Source organism: Brachyhypopomus gauderio, chromosome 8, assembly GCF_052324685.1.
Source record: "Brachyhypopomus gauderio isolate BG-103 chromosome 8, BGAUD_0.2, whole genome shotgun sequence".
NCBI classification, from domain to species: Eukaryota; Metazoa; Chordata; class Actinopteri; order Gymnotiformes; family Hypopomidae; genus Brachyhypopomus; species Brachyhypopomus gauderio.
In genome coordinates, this window is record NC_135218.1 from 7,861,140 (window position 1) to 7,883,857 (window position 22,718).

Below are 22,718 nucleotides of genomic sequence, written 5' to 3' on the forward strand. Positions count from 1 at the left end.
CTTATGAGCTGACATGAATGAGACTTTGAAATGATTTTTGTTCATGTTTAACAAAAAAGGATTCGTCTCTGTCTTCTTTTTCCACGCTATTGACTTTTGCATCTTTTTAAGCATTCCATGCTATAGTACTGATTTATTTCTTTGTCTCGCTCGCTCGCTCGCACACACACACACACACACACACACACACACACACACACACACACACACACACACACACACACACACACTTAAACAAACACATGCAGAGAGAGAGAGAGAGAGAGAGAGAGAGAGAGAGAGAGAGAGAGAGAGAGAGAGAGAGAGAAGAGAAAACCTCTGCTTTATGCATGAAGTTTTCATTTAGGAAATGAGCAGCTAGTGTCTGGTAGGCAGGGGACCAGAAGGGGATATTTAAATTCAGCCCCTTCTCACTGCATGGTCTCTGGTCCGGCTGGGCGGTGAGGCTGAGAGGCAGTGAACAGAGTGCCAGGTCCACACCCCAGAGAGGCGCATGATGGACAGGCAAGAGACGCACCACCTGCCTGACACGGCCATGGGGATAGCACAGGAGCGGGCATGCATGCTCCATATCAACGTGGAGATTCATCTGTGCAGTAGAGGTGTGAGCCGAGCAAGAATGTTCAAGGAGTTACAGGTGTCACTGTCTTTTGGCCTTTTTCTCATTTAGTTCTCGCTACGTCTCAATCGAAGAGTTGCTTCTGCAGTTTTCCCTATCTAAACCATATATCTTCTTCTGCCCTGTTATCTGGGACCTTATCCAGTTTTCAGTAACATTCTTGTTCTCCCTCTCTGTGGTTTATCTCTTCTCTCTCTCTCATAGAAACATAATAGCTCCTCTACAAGAGAATGAAATCATGCCACGGCATGAGGGACTTCAAGCACCGCTGAAATTAGATTTACTGCACAAGAAAGATAAACTCACTTAACAATGTAATGGCCGTCGTTTCGTTACAGCAATTACAAAACAGGGCAGAGTTTAGTAAGGTAAAGGAAAAAAACGCTTCCAAAAATATCCTGCTGTACCGACCAGTAAATACTTTAGTGAATAAGTATTTCAAACATGTCACAGAGGTTTGAATAACAGCACTTCCCTGATGCCATTTTAAGTTTTGAATTTGAAATTCAATTAGCTTCTTTCTTCACTAAGACATGCCTTCCACACAGCTTCTGTCATTATTACAGTGATTAGAAAACATCTCTAAACGTCGAAACCTCACTTTAGTGAGGTTACTGATCATTTTTGTGTAAGACTGTAGGTCACCTGATTAGAATATCATGCCATCTCCAAACTGAATTGTTTTCTATTTATTGTGTACATACCAAGTGTACTTTGGTATGTGGTTGTGTGATCTTGTTCAATGGATGCACACATGCAACAAATATCTCTAAGCAAAGATCTCTATCAAAGGTGGAAACAGAAAGGAGATCTTTTAGCATCTGTCAGATGACTGTCTCATCTGTTTTAGTGGTGCCCATTAGTTGGTCTGGTGCCCTCCACACTGAGGCAGTCTTTCATATTTCTGACATGTAGCTGACTCGCTGCTGTCTGCTTGGTTACTGCACATACACTGTCAGATGGCTCCTTAATGCTCCAGATCTGATTGGAGCCCTGAAATATTGCTTCAGTATCACCATGTTTTAGAAAGAAGGGAGGAGGAATAACTTCCAGCTGAGAGACCAAAATCAATATTTGCTACTCAGTATTAATGTCAGCGCATATATCTTTAAAATAAAATGGAAAATGGAATTTAAGCTACAACATAAAGTTGCTGTAATTGATGGTGCACCATCTGCAAAATTTTGCCAGACTTAGCTAGACTGCAAAAATGGTCCAATTAGGAACAAGTCAAAATGCATTACGAGTGAAAAACTTTAGGTAAACAAATCTTCCAGATGAGTTTGAACAATCACTTGGTAAAATAAACACTTAAGATAAACACTTAAACACTTAAGTGCTTTAAAACACTAATTCATCTTAAAATTAGACTCAACTCTTTGAATTGAGTAAGTGTAATTAAGTAATTAGGTTTTCTACTGTATAACAGGTACCATATTGGAAGTGTGAGTTTTAACATGTTTCCTTAGAAAGCCTCTTTTGGACTTGGTCTGTTGTTTCCTCAATATTCAAACTTGCAATCACTCGCTGCCATGCACCAAAGGAGCCCACCCCTACAACTCCACCCCTACAACTCCACCCCTACCACTCTACCCCTTCAACTCCAGCCCTACCACTCTACCCCTTCAACTCCACCCCTACCACGCTACCCCTACAACTCCACCCCTACCACTCCACCCCTTCAACTCCAGCCCTACAACTCCACCCCTACAACTCTACCCCTACCACTCTACCCCTTCAACTCCACCCCTACAACTCTACCCCTACAACTCCACCCCTACAACTCTACCCCTACAACTCTACCCCTACAACTCCACCCCTACAACTCCACCCCTACCACTCTACCCCTACAACTCTACCCCTACCACTCTACCCCTACAACTCCACCCCTACAACTCTACCCCTTCAACTCTACCCCTACCACTCTACCCCTTCAACTCCACCCCTACAACTCTACCCCTTCAACTCTACCCCTTCAACTCCACCCCTACAACTCTACCCCTACAACTCTACCCCTTCAACTCTACCCCTACAACTCCACCCCTACCACTCCACCCCTACAACTCCACCCCTTCAACTCCACCCCTACCACTCTACCCCTTCAACTCTACCCCTACAACTCCACCCCTACCACTCTACCCCTTCAACTCTACCCCTACAACTCCACCCCTACCACTCTACCCCTACAACTCCACCCCTACAACTCCACCCCTACCACTCTACCCCTTCAACTCTACCCCTTCAACTCCACCTCTACCACTCTACCCCTTCAACTCCACCCCTACCACTCTACCCCTTCAACTCTACCCCTTCAACTCCACCCCTACCACTCTACCCCTTCAACTCTACCCCTACAACTCCACCCCTACAACTCCACCCCTTCAACTCTACCCCTACAACTCCACCCCTACAACTCTACCCCTACAACTCCACCCCTACAACTCCACCCCTACCACTCTACCCCTTCAACTCTACCCCTTCAACTCCACCCCTACCACTCTACCCCTTCAACTCCAGCCCTACCACTCTACCCCTTCAACTCCACCCCTACCACGCTACCCCTACAACTCCACCCCTACCACTCCACCCCTTCAACTCCAGCCCTACAACTCCACCCCTACAACTCTACCCCTACCACTCTACCCCTTCAACTCCACCCCTACAACTCTACCCCTACAACTCCACCCCTACAACTCTACCCCTACAACTCCACCCCTACAACTCCACCCCTACCACTCTACCCCTACAACTCTACCCCTACCACTCTACCCCTACAACTCCACCCCTACAACTCTACCCCTTCAACTCTACCCCTACCACTCTACCCCTTCAACTCCACCCCTACAACTCTACCCCTTCAACTCTACCCCTTCAACTCCACCCCTACAACTCTACCCCTACAACTCTACCCCTTCAACTCTACCCCTACAACTCCACCCCTACCACTCCACCCCTACAACTCCACCCCTTCAACTCCACCCCTACCACTCTACCCCTTCAACTCTACCCCTACAACTCCACCCCTACCACTCTACCCCTTCAACTCTACCCCTACAACTCCACCCCTACCACTCTACCCCTACAACTCCACCCCTACAACTCCACCCCTACCACTCTACCCCTTCAACTCTACCCCTTCAACTCCACCTCTACCACTCTACCCCTTCAACTCCACCCCTACCACTCTACCCCTTCAACTCTACCCCTTCAACTCCACCCCTACCACTCTACCCCTTCAACTCTACCCCTACAACTCCACCCCTACAACTCCACCCCTTCAACTCTACCCCTACAACTCCACCCCTACCACTCTACCCCTTCAACTCTACCCCTACAACTCCACCCCTACCACTCTACCCCTTCAACTCTACCCCTACAACTCCACCCCTACCACTCTACCCCTACAACTCCACCCCTACAACTCCACCCCTACCACTCTACCCCTTCAACTCTACCCCTTCAACTCCACCCCTACCACTCTACCCCTTCAACTCTACCCCTACCACTCTACCCCTTCAACTCTACCCCTTCAACTCCACCCCTTCAACTCTACCCCTACAACTCCACCCCTACCACTCTACCCCTTCAACTCTACCCCTACCACTCTACCCCTTCAACTCTACCCCTACAACTCCACCCCTACAACTCCACCCCTACCACTCTACCCCTTCAACTCTACCCCTTCAACTCCACCCCTACAACTCCACCCCTACCACTCTACCCCTTCAACTCCAGCCCTACCACTCTACCCCTTCAACTCCACCCCTACCACTCTACCCCTACAACTCCACCCCTACAACTCTACCCCTTCAACTCTACCCCTACAACTCCACCCCTACCACTCCACCCCTACAACTCCACCCCTTCAACTCCACCCCTACCACTCTACCCCTTCAACTCTACCCCTACAACTCCACCCCTACCACTCTACCCCTTCAACTCCACCCCTACCACTCTACCCCTTCAACTCCACCCCTACCACTCTACCCCTTCAACTCTACCCCTACCACTCTACCCCTTCAACTCTACCCCTACAACTCCACCCCTACAACTCCACCCCTTCAACTCTACCCCTACAACTCCACCCCTACAACTCTACCCCTTCAACTCTACCCCTACAACTCCACCCCTACAACTCCACCCCTACCACTCTACCCCTTCAACTCTACCCCTTCAACTCCACCCCTACAACTCCACCCCTACAACTCCACCCCTACCACTCTACCCCTTCAACTCCAGCCCTACCACTCTACCCCTTCAACTCCACCCCTACCACTCTACCCCTACAACTCCACCCCTACAACTCTACCCCTTCAACTCTACCCCTACAACTCCACCCCTACCACTCCACCCCTACAACTCCACCCCTTCAACTCCACCCCTACCACTCTACCCCTTCAACTCTACCCCTACAACTCCACCCCTACCACTCTACCCCTTCAACTCCACCCCTACCACTCTACCCCTTCAACTCCACCCCTACAACTCCACCCCTTCAACTCTACCCCTACAATCCCACCCCTACAACTCCACTCCTACCACTCTACCCCTTCAACTCTACCCCTACAACTCTACCCCTACCACTCTACCCCTTCAACTCTACCCCTTCAACTCTACCCCTTCAACTCCACCCCTACCACTCTACCCCTTCAACTCTACCCCTACCACTCTACCCCTTCAACTCTACCCCTTCAACTCCACCCCTTCAACTCTACCCCTACAACTCCACCCCTACCACTCTACCCCTTCAACTCTACCCCTACCACTCTACCCCTTCAACTCTACCCCTTCAACTCTACCCCTACAACTCCACCCCTACAACTCCACCCCTACCACTCTACCCCTTCAACTCTACCCCTACCACTCTACCCCTTCAACTCTACCCCTTCAACTCTACCCCTACAACTCCACCCCTACAACTCCACCCCTACAACTCCACCCCTACAACTCTACCCCTTCAACTCCACCCCTACAACTCCACCCCTACAACTCCACCCCTACCACTCTACCCCTTCAACTCCAGCCCTACCACTCTACCCCTTCAACTCCACCCCTACCACTCTACCCCTACAACTCCACCCCTACCACTCCACCCCTTCAACTCCAGCCCTACAACTCCACCCCTACAACTCTACCCCTACCACTCTACCCCTTCAACTCCAGCCCTACAACTCCACCCCTACAACTCCACCCCTACAACTCCACCCCTACAACTCTACCCCTTCAACTCCACCCCTACAACTCCACCCCTACCACTCTACCCCTTCAACTCCAGCCCTACCACTCTACCCCTTCAACTCCACCCCTACCACTCTACCCCTACAACTCCACCCCTACCACTCCACCCCTTCAACTCCAGCCCTACAACTCCACCCCTACAACTCTACCCCTACCACTCTACCCCTTCAACTCCAGCCCTACAACTCCACCCCTACAACTCTACCCCTACCACTCTACCCCTTCAACTCCACCCCTACAACTCTACCCCTACAACTCCACCCCTACAACTCTACCCCTACAACTCTACCCCTACAACTCCACCCCTACAACTCTACCCCTACAACTCTACCCCTACCACTCTACCCCTTCAACTCCACCCCTACAACTCTACCCCTTCAACTCTACCCCTTCAACTCCACCCCTACAACTCTACCCCTTCAACTCTACCCCTACAACTCCACCCCTACAACTCCACCCCTTCAACTCCAGCCCTACCACTCTACCCCTACAACTCCACCCCTACCACTCCACCCCTTCAACTCCAGCCCTACCACTCTACCCCTACAACTCCACCCCTACAACTCTACCCCTACAACTCCACCCCTACAACTCTACCCCTACAACTCCACCCCTACAACTCTACCCCTACAACTCTACCCCTACAACTCCACCCCTACAACTCCACCCCTTCAACTCCACCCCTTCAACTCCACCCCTACAACTCTACCCCTACAACTCCACCCCTACAACTCCACCCCTACCACTCCACCCCTTCAACTCCACCCCTTCAACTCCACCCCTTCAACTCCACCCCTACAACTCCACCACTTCAACTCCACCCCTACAACTCACGCCCATGCCATCCATCCTGTAAAGCCCCACCTTCCAATGACACGCACACTCAGCACTTACACCCTCCTTCTTGGTGCTGACGGCACATGTTAGTAAAACTACCTGCACCACCTCCTTAAAGGAATGTCCTGATTGGCAAATACAGCAAGACAATGTTGAAGTCTGAAGTTGCTGATTGCAGAGCAGAGAACTTTTACTCCTGGAGCAACTCAAATCCTCAGGCTTCCTACTCTATCTTCCATTATTTAGGGTGAAAATGGTGGACCACGTCACTTCCTTGTCTCCTTTTTGCTGCCTTTTTGACTCGTGCACCAATCTCTTGATCATCAGAGACAAATCCAGCCTTTTAGCACAAGTCCTAGGTTCCTTTACCTCCCACTGCACTGTAATCACTCACCCTCACCTGCAGACGTGGGCTGCATAAAAATAAAAAAACAACCTATAAACAGTTTTGCATGAGGGAGAGATTGAAAAGCTAAAGTTGGTTTGCGACAAAAACACCAGGACAATGCTGTACTCATTAAATACCTCTACTAATGTATTTATTTATCACAGACAAAGTACAGTACTATGTGAATCGTATATCGTATATCCACCACTATTGATCAGGGTTTATCTATATCAAAGGAAACCTTGTTCTGAAGAAGCATCCAGTTTAAAAATATATGCAGTTTAAAGCAAAATCTTCATCTGCTATATTAGCAAGACATCATCTGACATCATCTGCTATATTAAAACACTAAGGAGCTACTGCCACAGTAGTTTTGTAATCACAGACATGAAGCTCCAAACTCTCCAGACAACAGTACAACAGTAAATAAGTCAGTAATTCTCTGGAGCACTTCAGGCAGTGAACAGGAAACCAGCCATGAATCTTTATCTGAACACATTATCAAACCATGCCGAGTTTCATCAGACTGAATTCATCCAATTTGTTTTGGTTATCTCCACACATTTCACACACATTTTTGTTTATTTGTCTTGTTGTTACTGTAAGAGTGCTTGCTACTCTAGAAATGCAAGCTCTGAGTTTAATCACATGACGGGTAATGTTGTGCCTTTATCTCCCAGTTCATGCTTGCAGGGAAAGAGGGTATAACGTCAGCAAAGTGCAGGTAGTAATCTCTCCTCTTTCCAACCGTCACCTTTTTATGTCAAAACTGGTGTTTAGTACATATCAGTAATAACTATGGGGAATAAATAAATTATGGAAATTTTCCAATGTGAACAGCAGCTCCCCTGTGTGAAGGGAATCATGCTTAATTGTAGGTGTCACTCCCTTTGCCACTCCCACCTCATTTAAGAGCAGTTCAGCCACGCCTCCCACCTCAATTAACATTAGGCAATCACACCCTCAGCCACGCCTCCCAACTCATTTGCCTGTCATGTCATGCCCTCAGCCACACCTCCCGCCTTGTTTATCTGCAGGTTGTCAAGCCCTTAGCCACGCCTCCCACTTCATTTACATGCCGTATGTCGTGCCCTCAGCCACACCTCCCGCCTCATTCCTGTAACTCGCCAGCCTACCGTCCGCTAACTCTGCCATGTTTCCCTCTGTTTCAGAGGTTCTCAATTCTGGACTCATTTAACACCTTTCACACGCTCTTTCCCTGCCTCTGTTCTTCATTCTCTCTCTCTTTCCCTGCCTCTGTTCTTTGTTCTCTCTCTCTTTCCCTGCCTCTGTTCTTTGTTCTCTCTCTCTTTCCCTGCCTCTGTTCTTTGCAGCATCTCTCTCTTGAATATTGTTGCCTGTGTACCAGTGTTTTCACCCTGCCTGTCTTTCTGATTCTGAAATGCCCTTTTAATAGTTTTTCAAGGATGTATTTATGATAACTCCATACACACTTGCATCCAGTCTAGCATTTGTTATAGCAGGCAAAAACACACATTGTGCAAGAGCATCTTGCCTTTTTTAATTAGTGCATCATCATATGAGCATTAAATATCTTTCAAATCAGAATGCAGTTACCTGCCAGTTTCTAGATATGTATATTATTACCTCATGATCACCTGCTCCTTCTGTCTCCTACATCTGGGACTTCCACTGATTGAACTCTCACGTGTGTGTGTGTGTGTGTGTGTGTGTGTGTGTGTGTGTGTGTGTGTGTGTGTGTGTGTGTGTGTGTATGTTCATATTTTTACTACATTCCTGTTCTTCCAACCTGGCACATGTATCAACAGCATATTAAAATGTTATAATATATATATATATATATATATATATATATATATATATATATATATATATATATATATATATATATATATATATAGTAGCTCTTGATCATTCCTCACTCAGTCAGACTGATGGTAGAAGGACAGGAACATAACTCCAGTGTCACTACATGACCTTTAGCTCAAGGAGTTATGGATTTAGGCTGGCTTGTCTGGGTAAGGAATATATAATGATAATTACCTGCTTTGGCATGTACCTGCTAGCCTTGTGCCACCAGTATAGTAGAGGAAGGTCAAGTGAACAGAGCACAAACACACAATAGTAAGGAATAATCCACAAACACACAATAGTAAGGAATAATCCACAAACACACAATAGTAAGGAATAATCCAAGAAGCTGTGCCTAAAATACGGGTGAAATGACCAACAAAAAACATTATAATTATATTATTTTGGATTATAATCCAAAATTATGGATGAGGGTGAGACAGAGTAAACGGAAGTGCTACGGTGAGCATTCCTTTGTGCTCTCTGGGTGCTGACTATCAATAATTTAGCCCCTAATGATTTTCAGGTGGGATTAGCTTAGCATTAGCCATACACAATGGGGGCTCTCTAAATACAGTGACTCAACAGTCACCACCATCTAAGACATGACTCAAATTTACCAGCATCTACGCTAATGCATCTTAATGGCCTTGCAGTGTCACTGGTTTTAGTACACACAGGCCAAATATTTCTTTTGACGTCTTGAAGGATATGTAACATGGTATTCACTGAATTCACTGGCTTAAATTAGCAAAACCAATACTATGGATATAAATAATGTCTGGATAATAACTAAAAACTGTGCTGTAAAGTTGCTGTAGACTATATTTTAATGACGTGACACATGATTTACATGTTAAGGAACTTGCCAGATCCTATCACCTGTTCTTTCTCTCTCTGCTTCACACACACACACACACACACACACACACACACACACACACACACACGAGACCCCCTGCACACATGGTTAAAGAGACAGATGATACTGTTCTCCATCTGTTTATTGACATCCAGATGGTTGGGGATATCAGCTCCCCACTGACCCCGCCTCAAGGCCAGGTACATGGGCTGCCTTTCAAACAACTGTGACACATATATTAAATACGGGGCTCAAAATTAAAATGCCAGTTAGTACGATGCCAAATTTTTAATGAGTGTAAGGAATGTTTATCTGTGAAACTGTGGGCGTATTTGTCACTGTTACACTGACGTTAGGTCTCCAAAGAGGGTCTTTTGTCTGATCCCCACAGTGTGACATTACAGAACCAAAGGAAGAAAGCTTCAAAAAATGCCAAATCAATAATGGCTTTTCCAGACTTGTGAAGACAGCTGTAAAAAATGACAGCTGTACCCTTCTGCAGACATAACTCTATCCCGTAGCAACACCTTCACAAAACCTGCAAACACTGCCTTCTGCTCAAGTGGAGGAACCCTCTGTCAGAGCTGCTATCGATTATGGTGTGAGAAAAATAAAGAACCAAGCGAGAAAAAGACCACGTGAAGCTGGAGGCAAAAAATAGATCTAGAATTCCACACAGGGAGTGGGAGAGACACACGCAGGACACAGGTAGGACAGGGGCTGGATGGAGAAGACAACTCTAGAACAAACAACAACAACAAAATACTCCAGCCTATAAATAAAATATCCTTAACAAGTAACACCAATAGTAACAGAGATGGGTAATGCAAGAAGAAATGGCAACAGAGGAGGTGCATGGCGGGTCCGGAGGAACCGGCAGGGGTCTTGTCTCTTGATAGGGAAAGGCTGTCACATGGAGATATTTATGTTGCAAGATACCCAAGAGCTTGGAGAGGTTCGATAGGAGAGCCTGTAGAGTAAAACTCTGAAACTGTATGTCAGATTAGTCATGGAAGCAATTCACATGCCCATGCTTGGAATGTGGTCACATACTGCGGATCACAAATGCGAAGATGGATATTTAGATGAAAACATAATTACACGCAAAAACTTGGGACGCAACATATTTATTTTCTCTTGGATTAATTTTTGTAGTACAAGCACAACTGAGCAATGCCAGCTTACAAACCATTTTGATACCCACTCCATTGCTTTTGTCTCACTAGTACCCAAAACAACAGTGCAAACTATTAAAAAATGTATTTCAGCTGTTATGTTTTCATCATATGGTGCCTATAAAAATATTTGTAAAGGACTTCCATTGCATGTTAATGACCAATACATAAAAATACTGAGCAACAAACAGACTATTATAATAACCCTGACAGGATGAGGATGGGCTAAATTTAGCCACCTGACCACCTGGATGTACACTATTCCACATATGACCTGAGTAAGTAAGTTTACTTAAATTTGCTTACTAAAAATATTAAATCTGCTAAACAGCAAACATTGTTTATAACAGAGGACTTCTATTCTACAAGCTCTCTGAAATAGAGATCTGTATCTCTAGGGTTTTGCTATATAAATGTCTCCATGCTGTCAAACCCTGATGTGCGTGAATGATCTGAGCAAGTTTGTTCCAAGTTCCACCTGATCCACCCCGAGCTCTTCTCCAATCCCCCACTGGAAACATCGATCACCTCCCCAGGGTGAACACAGAAAGACCAAAGTAAAAAGAGGAGGGTTCTATCTATGCTACTTTTGAAATGTGGTCAGGTTTCAAAAACGTAATAACCCACAATTTCATTCTTTTACAGTGATTTATAGTTCATCACTTTTCCTGACAGATGTACAGATTTTTGTAAAGAAGCTATTTTTTCCTGCTTGTTAAGATTCCCCAAAAGTCCTGTGTCATTACAATGAAATGTAAATAACAAATAGCAAAACAGTTTGAGTACATATTGTAATGCATTTCTTGGTATATTGTATATAAGGTTTCCCAACGTGCCAAAAAAAAAAAATCCACCCCCCCCCCCAAAAAAAAACCATTTAGGTACAGTAGAACTTGCACAGATACGTTCTGTAATAAGTAAACTTGACTTCACCAATATTAAAGCTGAAGGGGCTCACTGGCTCGTATGAATAGTCATTCTCAAAGTTCATCGACACTTTATAGTCAAGATTAACATTAACTTTGTCTACACACATTAGCGAATAAGTACTAGGTTACCAATAAATAACGTCAGACATTTTAACATTAGCCAAGTTATACTCCCATCCCCCTATGTGATTACAGTATAAAACTATTTTTTTCATATGAAATAAAAAAATGATGTACTTACACATCAAAGCGAAGATTCTGCTTCTCCTCAAAGAAGAAATCCAGCACAAACTTCCGCACAAAGTCTGGATTTAGTGTGTTCTCAATCACCTCGGTTCTACCATACTGGAAACGGTGAAGAGAAACAGGCAATGAGTAACAGATTTTGTTGTTTTCATGTATGTAAATCAGAACCTTCAGATAAATTACACCGCTGCATTGTAAGTTATTTTTCCAAAGAATGGCTCAAATGTTATGTCTCAGGTTGTCACTTTGTCACCATGGTAACTTTAAGCACAACACTTCTATTCCTGTCAGCCAATGGACCGCCTCCTCTTTATAAAACAGTGATGAGCTATTGATTGCCTGGTATACCTGAAAACACATAAAGCCTCTTTAAACCACCCTAAAACCTACCTATCACAATGTCCTAAAATACATATCCAGGTTTAATCCAGACAATATCCAATATCCTTTAATTTCTTCCACGGTTGTGAGGTTTTCATTTAAACTGCTGAACACCTAAGAATCTGAGAATACATAAGGTCTCCTTTTGCATCCCCAGACTGTTGGGTCAGTGCAGCTGGTTGGTATATGTAAAGGTCATAGGTCATTAGTATCCAGGTTAGGCAATGGGATGATAATAATGTTATAAAGTTAAATCAGAGGTAAGTCAGACGTTTCTAATGTCTCATTTTAGTCTTTTTTTTCTAATGACTTAAATGATTAAAGCTCAAAGCTATGCACTGCAGCTGCACGAAAGCTTTTGAGGTTCATTTACGACGACATTGTCAGCTACCGCGTTACAACTTGCCACCACCATTCCTCCATCTCAGCCACCCTGAACGCGGGGACGCACAAAAACAGCCGGGAAGAAAAAGAAGATGTGTTGGGCTCCAACTCTCCCACCTCTCCACCACACCTCCCATTCTCCACCACACCTCCCATTCTCCACCCCACCTCCCATTCTCCACCCCACCTCCCATTCTCCACCACACCTCCCATTCTCCACCACACCTCCCATTCTCCACCCCACCTCCCATTCTCCACCACACCTCCCATTCTCCACCACACCTCCCATTCTCCACCACACCTCCCATTCTCCACCCCACCTCCCATTCTCCACCACACCTCCCATTCTCCACCCCACCTCCCATTCTCCACCACACCTCCCATTCTCCACCACACCTCCCATTCTCCACCACACCTCCCATTCTCCACCCCACCTCCCATTCTCCACCACACCTCCCATTCTCCACCCCACCTCCCATTCTCCACCACACCTCCCATTCTCCACCACACCTCCCATTCTCCACCACACCTCCCATTCTCCACCACACCTCCCATTCTCCACCACACCTCCCATTCTCCACCCCACCTCCCATTCTCCACCACACCTCCCATTCTCCACCACACCTCCCATTCTCCACCACACCTCCCATTCTCCACCCCACCTCCCATTCTCCACCACACCTCCCATTCTCCACCACACCTCCCATTCCTAATAGAAAGAATCAGGCGGACACAGGCGGTCTCAGGCCTCCTCAACATCTCCTCATGTGTCCAGGGCGGCAACAAGAGACAGTGTCACAGCAGGACGCCTCTCTGTGGCAGCTGCTGCTGGAAACAAGCTCAGAAAAATGCAATATTCTTCCTCTGTGAGTTTGTTACATTTGCAGCCATTAAATCAAGTTCATTCTTTCAAGAGCTCCCATTAATTCTGGCAAGCACTTCATTATATATGTAAAGAACACTTTGGCGTCAAAGTCTCAAGATTTACGAATGGAAGGTTTACAGGTGGGTGTTTGCATATGTGTGTGAGTGAGTGAGTTACAACATTGTCATTAGGTTTGCATTTGCATCACTCTCATTTGATTGTTAACACCATTCAAGAGAATGAGTAATGAAGTCCATTAATGTACATGCTGAATGGATTGAGTTTGTGACAGAAATGACACACTTATCCACTCAATTATTAGAAACACCTATACCATAGGACCCTGTGAATTTGCAGCAGAATTTAAGATGTTTCCATTTACAACCTTTATCCTGTCTGTTCCAATACGTGAGTTGTGTTATCTGGAGAACCAATCTCATGACAATGACATGAAAAGCTCTCCATAATAATGCAATGTGCAGTGTTAATCTTGTTGGAGTGGTTAGTCAGCACTGGACAGTGGTCAGAAATTGATCAGTGATGAACAGAGTAAGAAAAGGGGCAAAGGAAATGGAATCTGGGGGATAGGAAAAAAAGAAACCTTTATTTTATCTTGCTGCTTGAGATGTCAAAAATGCCATTGCTATTTCAAAGCTCTGTGGAAGTAGGTAAGCCACAGCAGTGGGGTGGTAATTACACGAGCTTCCACTAGGTGTGAGCTACCAGTGCCTCTCAATCGTGCCAGTGACAGGGAGGAGGGAATTTAGCCAGGACTGCCAAAAACACTTCATCTACAGATTAATAAATCCTTTCATATTCAGGCCTAAAAAGTTCTGACAGGGCTCTTGACACTTTATCCACACTGTAAGTGCACATAATGAAAGCTTTTACAACCCTCCTGTCATATCATATTTCTGAGTCTAAAAAGACACGTTCACTAGGAAATTCAAAGCCATAACAGTTGGGTGCTTGAATGTTTTCTAGACACATGGTTAAACTGGGGAACTTGGTTTAGAACACTTCATACACTTCCAGGTTCTCACAGAGAGCTGGTTATTCTACCAGTCTGTTGGCTCTATATTTGTGTGTGTGTGCCTGTGTGTGTGTGTGCCTGTGCGTTTGCAAATAAGGAATATTCAGATATTCGTGGCTGCTCATGTACTTCCACACATATTGGTGGATGGCATAGACGTTGACACACACACACACACACACACACACACACACACACACACACACACACACACATCATGCCTTGAGGATTAGTGGATTTAGAGGAAGCAGGCGGCTGAAGCATATGGGACAGCCCCAGCAGGGCCCCCTGCTGCAGCCCCCTGGTGTGGGAGATCACTGGCTGCACTTCAGTCTGGCACCCACACTCCACACTTCCACCTTCATTCAGTCCAGCGCTGGAGAGTGTATGAACACTGATTCGTCAAGAGGGTTTCATTACACTCAGAGTTTCACAGGCTAGTTACTACTCAGTTACACAGCGGTGTGAAGCTGGTTAACTAACAGAGTCCACTACTGCACATCAAGGTCTACGCTGGACATTCATTTGAAGTTTTACTCTGTGTATGTCAGAACATTAAACAAAATAAATCATTAATCTACTGAACATGTACAGACTTTTTTCATCATTACCTAAATAATCCAGTATAACTATAATTTACATAGTGTAACGTGGCACGCGCCACGGAGCGAGGAGACGGACGCAATCGCTGAGATGAGCGAGATTTATTACGGGGAATACCATAGGCAGAGTCGAAAACACAGGCATGGGTCATAACAGGCAGGCAGTCCAGACATGAAATACGAACAGACATACTCGGGCAGATAAACCAACACGACGGGGAAACACGGAACAGGCAGGAATACTTGCAGCGGAAACAATACTCACAAAGGACAGGATAGAACAAAGCACAAGACACTAAGTAGACAAAATCACGGATACTGGACTGGGGAAATACTGGGACTTTATACATAGAACTGAAACAAGGGACAGGTGATAACAATGACACGGGGGCGTGGTAACAAACAAGGAATCACGAAGACAAACGAGCGGGGCGGGACAAACAGGCAGGGAACAACAAAACCACGAGGAACAGAGACGTTGGAGTGACAGCGGGGAGAGGGGGCGTAGCCATACGTGACAGTACCCCCCCTCAAAGCGTGCCACTCCGGGGCACGCAAGGGCAGACAGGACAGGAACCGGACTCGGACAGGACGGGGAACCACGGTACACGGCGAGGGACAGGGGACACGGGACAGGACGCTACGGGACAGACAAGACTGGGCAAGGCAGGACAAGGAGCCTGAGGCAGGACAGAGACAGGGGAAACAGAGACTGGCCAGGAGCTGGGCCGGGGCATGGCAACACAGGCAGGGACCGGGCGAGGCACGGGAGCAGGGCTGGACGGGACAGGACTGGGAACAGACACGGGAGCGGGGCCAGGGGACAGGGCGGAGGCAAACACAGAGGCAAAGACACCATGAACAACGGAGACAGGCACTGGCACAAGATGGGTGACAACTTGGGGAACAGACATGGGGACAGGGACGACACCACAGGAAACAGACACAGGAACAGGAACATGGACACGAACAGACACAACCACGGGGACAGGGACCAAAACAAAACCAGGGATAGAACATGGGAGCAAGGGGAACATGGGCAAAGAGACAGGGGCACATGGCAGAGCAGGGGGCACAAAGAGTCCAGGCCCAATAGAGGGCAGCACAGTCTCTGGGGACACAGGCGCGGCCGGGCGGCGGGCAGCGGGCACAGGCGCGGCCGGGCGGCGGGCAGCGGGCACAGGCGCGGCCGGGCGGCGGGCAGCGGGCACAGGCGCGGCCGGGCGGCGGGCAGCGGGCACAGGCAGGGTCCGCTGGCGGGCAGCGGGAACAGGCAGGGTCCGCTGGCGGGCAGCGGGAACAGGCAGGGTCCGCTGGCGGGCAGCGGGAACAGGCAGGGTCCGCTGGCGGGCAGCGGGAACAGGAGCCGGCAGACAGGCAGCGGGCACAGGCAGGGTCCGCTGGCGGGCAGCGGGAACAGGCAGGGTCCGCTGGCGGGCAGCGGGAACAGGCAGGGTCCGCTGGCGGGCAGCGGGAACAGGCAGGGTCCGCTGGCGGGCAGCGGGAACAGGCAGGGTCCGCTGGCGGGCAGCGGGAACAGGAACCGGCGTGGACGACCTCTCCTGGGTCGCGGGGACAGGAACCGGCGTGGACGACCTCTCCTGGGTCGCGGGGACAGGAGCCGGCGTGGACGACCTCTCCTGGGTCGCGGGGACAGGAGCCGGCGTGGACGACCTCTCCTGGGTCGCGGGGACAGGAGCCGGCGTGGACGACCTCACCTGGGTCGCGGGGACAGGAACCGGCGTGGACTGCCGACGGGCAGCGGGGACAGGAACCGACGTGGACTGCCTACGGGCAGCGGGGACAGGAACCGACGTGGACTGCCTACGGGCAGCGGGGACAGGAACCTGGGGTGAGGAGATGTGCTTGGGGGGCGTGTACGCCAAGCCGACGTCCTCGGGGGGCGCGTACGCCAAGCCGACGTCCTCGGGGGGCGCGTACGCCAAGCCGACGTCCTCGGGGGGCGCGTACGCCAAGCCGACGTCCTCGGGGGGCGCGTACGCCAAGCCGACGTCCTCGGGGGGCGCGTACGCCAAGCCGACGTCCTCGGGGGGCGCGTACGCCAAGCCGACGTCCTCGGGGGGCGGAGCCGCCATACTGACGTCATCGGGGGGCGGAGCCGCCATACTGACGTCATCGGGGGGCGGAGCCGCCATACTGACGTCATCGGGGGGCGGAGCCGCCATACTGACGTCATCGGGGGGGCGTGTCCGCCAAGCCGACGTGGCTTGTACTCCCCCCCAAAAAATACATGGGGGTGTCCTGTGGAGTAGCCGGCGGGATCAGCGGTGTTAGGTCCTCCTCCTCAGTGTCCGGGTTGAGCCTGGAAGAACACACAGACACACACGCCCCTCGGTGGCTCTCTCTGCGATGGCTCCGCCTCCTCTGAGGCGTCGGGAGCTCGCAGCAGCCATTGAGAGCCAACCGAGGGTTAAGCCACGGCTCGTCTGTGCGCTCGTTCCGTCTGCCCGCTGCTTGCACCACAGGTTGCTCACCCCTGTGGCGTTCGTCAAGCGGGGCAGACTCCCAGCGCTCAATAGGAGTCTCGTCGCGAAAGCCAGCAGTAAGAGACTGTGCTTTCTTCGGTCTGCGACGAGACTTCCTTGTTCCCACAGCGCCAGGGGTTTTCCTGTCTCCGGCTCGTTCGCACTGTAACACATGAGAGTTAAACTGCACGGAAGCAGCCAACAACTCGTTACAGCGACTAAACTCACCGGAGTCTCGCTCTCTCGCTGTGTCCTCGTTTGTTCCGTGATTATGTAACGTGGCACGCGCCACGGAGCGAGGAGACGGACGCAATCGCTGAGATGAGCGAGATTTATTACGGGGAATACCATAGGCAGAGTCGAAAACACAGGCATGGGTCATAACAGGCAGGCAGTCCAGACATGAAATACGAACAGACATACTCGGGCAGATAAACCAACACGACGGGGAAACACGGAACAGGCAGGAATACTTGCAGCGGAAACAATACTCACAAAGGACAGGATAGAACAAAGCACAAGACACTAAGTAGACAAAATCACGGATACTGGACTGGGGAAATACTGGGACTTTATACATAGAACTGAAACAAGGGACAGGTGATAACAATGACACGGGGGCGTGGTAACAAACAAGGAATCACGAAGACAAACGAGCGGGGCGGGACAAACAGGCAGGGAACAACAAAACCACGAGGAACAGAGACGTTGGAGTGACAGCGGGGAGAGGGGGCGTAGCCATACGTGACACATAGATTGTATTAGATATTACAGGTAAGACAAGGAGGAGATGTGCATGAGTTATATACAAATACAATGTAATTTTATATAAGGGATTAAGCAAGTATGGACATTGGTATCCACAGAGGGTCCTGGAGTCAACCTCCTGCAGATGAAGAGGACCCATTATGCTCTGACCTACTCTGAAACATGGTTGAAACCAGGTTGAACGTCTGTCTGGGAGAATTCAGTGTTCTGCAGTCTGTTGATCTATTGATGATAGCAATATTATTCTCTAGATTTCTATATTCACTGCTCAAAAATAAATAAATAAAGGGAACACTTAAACAACACAATGTGACTCCAAGTCAACCGCACTTCTGTGAAACCAACCTGGGGTGGGTTTCCCGAAACGTTCGTAGCGCTAAGTACTTCGTAACCTCGTATGAAACGTATGAGGTTAAGAAGTACTTAGCGCTAAGAACGTTTCGGGAAACTCACCCCTGTTCAGTTAGGAACCAACAATGATAGTGAATCAATTTCACCTGCTGCTGTGCAAATGGAACAGATAACAGGTAGAAATGAGAGGAAAGACACCCCCTATAAAGGAGTGGTTCTGCAGGTGTTTCTGGTTGATGTTTGGTCACTTTGGCATTTTGTCAGTTCTCTCACCATAGAGGTAGCATGATGTGGTGTCTATAACCCACAGAGGTTGCTTGTAGTGCAGCTCATCCAGGATGGCACATCAATGCGAGCTGTGGCAAGAAGGTTTGCTGTGTCTGTCAGCAGTGTCCAGAGCATGGAACAGATACCAGGAGACATGGAGGGGGCCGTAGGAGGGCAACAACCCAGTAGCAGGACCACTAACTCCTCCTTTGTGCAAAGAGGAACAGGAGGAGCAGTGCCAGAGTCCTGCAAAATGACCTCCAGCAGGCCACTAATATCCATGTTTCTGCTCAAACTGTCAGAAACAGACTCCATGAGGGGGGTATGAAGGCCCGACATCCACAAGTGGGGCTGGTGCTTACAGCCCAACACTGTGCAGGGCGATTGGCATTTGCCAGGGAACACTAAGATTGGCAGATTTGCCATCGGCGCCCTGTGCTCTTTACGGATGAGAGCAGGTGCACACTGAGCTCATGACAGAGTCTGGAGACACCATGGAGAACGTTCTGCTGCCTGCAACATCCTCCAGCATGACCGGTTTGGCAGTGGGTCAGTAATGGTGTGGGGAGGCGTTTCTTTGGAGGGCCGCACAGACCTCCATGTGCTAGCCAGAGGTATCCTGACTGCCATTAGGTTCTGGGATGAGATCCTCAGACCCATTGTGAGACCATATGCTGGTGCAGTGGGTACTGGGTTCCTTCTGATGCATGACAATGATAGGCCTCATGTGACTGAAGTGTGTCAGCAGTTCCTGCATGATGAAGGCATTGATGCTATGGACTGGCCTGCCGGTTCCCCACACCTGAATCCAATCGAGCACACCTGGGACATCATCCACCAACACCACATTGCACCACAGACTTTCCAGGAGTTGACTGACGATTTAATCCAGGTCTGGGAGGAGATTCCTCAGGAGAACATCCACCTCCTCATCAAGAGCATGCCCAGGCGTTGTAGGGAGGTCATACAGGCACGTGAAGGCCACACACACACACACACACACACACACACACACACACACACACTACTGAGCCTCATTTTAACTTGTCTTGAGGAATTTCCACTGAAGCTGAATCAGCCTGTCATTTAATTTTCCACTTTGATTTTGAGTATGATTCTAAATCCAGACCTCTATGGGATAATAATATTGATTTACATTGGTTTTTATGTTATTTTGTTCTCAATGCATTCCACTATGTAATAAATAAAGATTTACAACTTCAATATTTCATTAATTGAGATCTAGATGTGTTATCTTAGTGTTTCCTTTATTTTTTGAGCAGTATACATTTCTTATGTAGTAACCGAGACTCACAGCGAATGATTGACACCTTGCAGACTTCTCTACAGACAACCTTTGACGGTCACAAAAAGTGCAAATTAAAGAACCCCAAAGCACACGCATGTGTACGTGTGTGTGTAAGAGTTAGAGACAGTGACAAAGAAACAGAGAGATAATACTCTTTGTATGATCCTCCTATCAGCGAAAATACATCTTCTATTCCAACGCCCATATGTGGGCTGACTGACAGATGATCATGTCTGATCTTTCAGCCAATCCCTCTTAACCAAATCTCTGTGGCCACTGTTACATTCATTCACCCTGTTATTCATTCGCATGTTTGTAGACTGTGAATAAGTGATGGCACTCACCTCTCTCCACTCTTTGGTCCCTATGCCCTGTATGTACAGCACGACAACTGTGAGAAAAAGACACAGAGGCATGAGGTGAACACGAGATTAGAGAGATCAAGAGACAATGCCAAGTGAAATGCCACATTACGTGCAGTCAGACATCTCCTCGCCAAGATGGATGTGACCTTTTCCAACTCTTTCCTCCACCGTAAGAGTCAACACAATTAAAAAGAAGCCACCCCGCTGTAGCTCCTCACGTGAAAGGCTTACACACATTACACACACACACGCAGTCATTAGCATGCCTCTGTAATAACACACGCAGGATCAATGCTTGCATATCCGTCCGGTTTGACACACTTAATAACACAAGTCAAGTAATAAGAACCATAACACTGATCTATATGGACCAAACTATACAAGATTAAAATTTTCATTGTCCACATCTCATTTCTACATCAGCCCACATCCTTCCTATCCCTTCTCACTATATGCATGCCACTCATCTTTATATAAAAAAATATCTTCCTTTTGGTCCCATCCCTCTTTTCTGCAACCACCCCCCCCCCCCCCCCCCCCCCACCCCCACCCCCATCACCATAGCGCTACATCAAAGCCGACTGCGGGGCTGAAAAAAAGCGATCAGCATAATGCCAACACCACAGGACCTGAACAAGCACCAACGCTACGCCCTCCCCCACCTCCTTCCACCTCTTCAAAGGAAAATCATAAACAGGATCACAATAAATGAAATAAATACAGAGGTGGATGGAGGCGTGCGGCAGGGAGCGAGGGGAGAAGTGAACGGACTGTCCACTGGGGTTTAGGGAACGGCTGGTGAGTGATTCCTGGGAGCTTCCAAGACAGATGAAGCCTTATAAGGAGAACGGCTGAGTGTGAAGGGAATACCTTCAGTATTTAAACAGCACAGGCATTAATTCTTGTACCGAGGACTGTGTTAACCACCTGAAAAATCCATTGAAGAAATCTTCAATTAACCTTTTTAAACTAATTAATTTCTTTCCCCAAATAATGACAGTTAACTTAGATTTTCAATACCCAAATACTGCAAGAATATAAGAGAGTTATTCAACATTTCACATTTTTGCCACAAAATAAATTTCTTCTGGGTGGTATGGGCGTCCTAAGAGAGGTTCTCCAGTCTCAATGAGCTGACGCATGTAATGACTCCACATGTAACTGAGAAGGTGAATCAGGTAGAGAAAAGCCACAGCTTCACAGAGATGGAAACCCAGGTGAGGAGCTGGGACGTCTGTTCTACAAGACATTTATCATAGTTTCATTTAGTCCCATTAGGTTTATGATTGAAATGAAAAACACGTCTGTTTTTGTAAGAATGTGCATGACCAAAGCTAGCTTTACCACTCTATATAGCCAGAAGTATTTGGACACCTGATCATCGCAGCCACGAGAGCCTGCTGGACATTCCATACCAAAACCATCTGCATTACTGTGACGTCTCCCTCCATCTCCCATGCAGCGATAATTATGTCCATTCTTCTGCTAAGGCTTTCCACAAAACAGTGTGTAGGCGGGAATTTGTACCAATGCAGTCAAGAGTCCATTGGTGAGGTCAGGCACTGATGTTAGACAGAGAGGACTGCAATCAACCTTCCAATTCATCGCAATTGGAGAGGAGGGCAAGGCTGTGTGCAGGTTGTTCACACCGATGTTGCTAAACCATGATTATGCACTTTGCTTTGTTCTCAGGGGCAAAGAGATAGAATACGAAGGGACTTATGGCTGCAACAAAGTGTGTTTCTGGTCACGTGAGGCGTTACAGTGACCCCACTCGGTG

The 22,718-nt window shown here is 47.9% G+C and overlaps 1 protein-coding gene across 2 annotated transcripts in view; it reads right to left on the minus strand.

Annotated features, from left to right (window-relative positions):
• Positions 1 to 22,718, minus strand: part of LOC143521361 (copine-9-like) — a 94,867-nt gene that overhangs the window by 59,556 nt on the left and 12,593 nt on the right. For both annotated transcript variants that reach the window (XM_077014147.1, XM_077014146.1), the window contains 2 exons: positions 20,918 to 20,964; positions 12,123 to 12,226 (listed from right to left, as the gene is read on the minus strand). In XM_077014147.1, the coding sequence (XP_076870262.1) occupies positions 12,123 to 12,226; positions 20,918 to 20,964 (151 nt within the window). The remainder of the gene's footprint in view (positions 1 to 12,122; positions 12,227 to 20,917; positions 20,965 to 22,718) is intronic.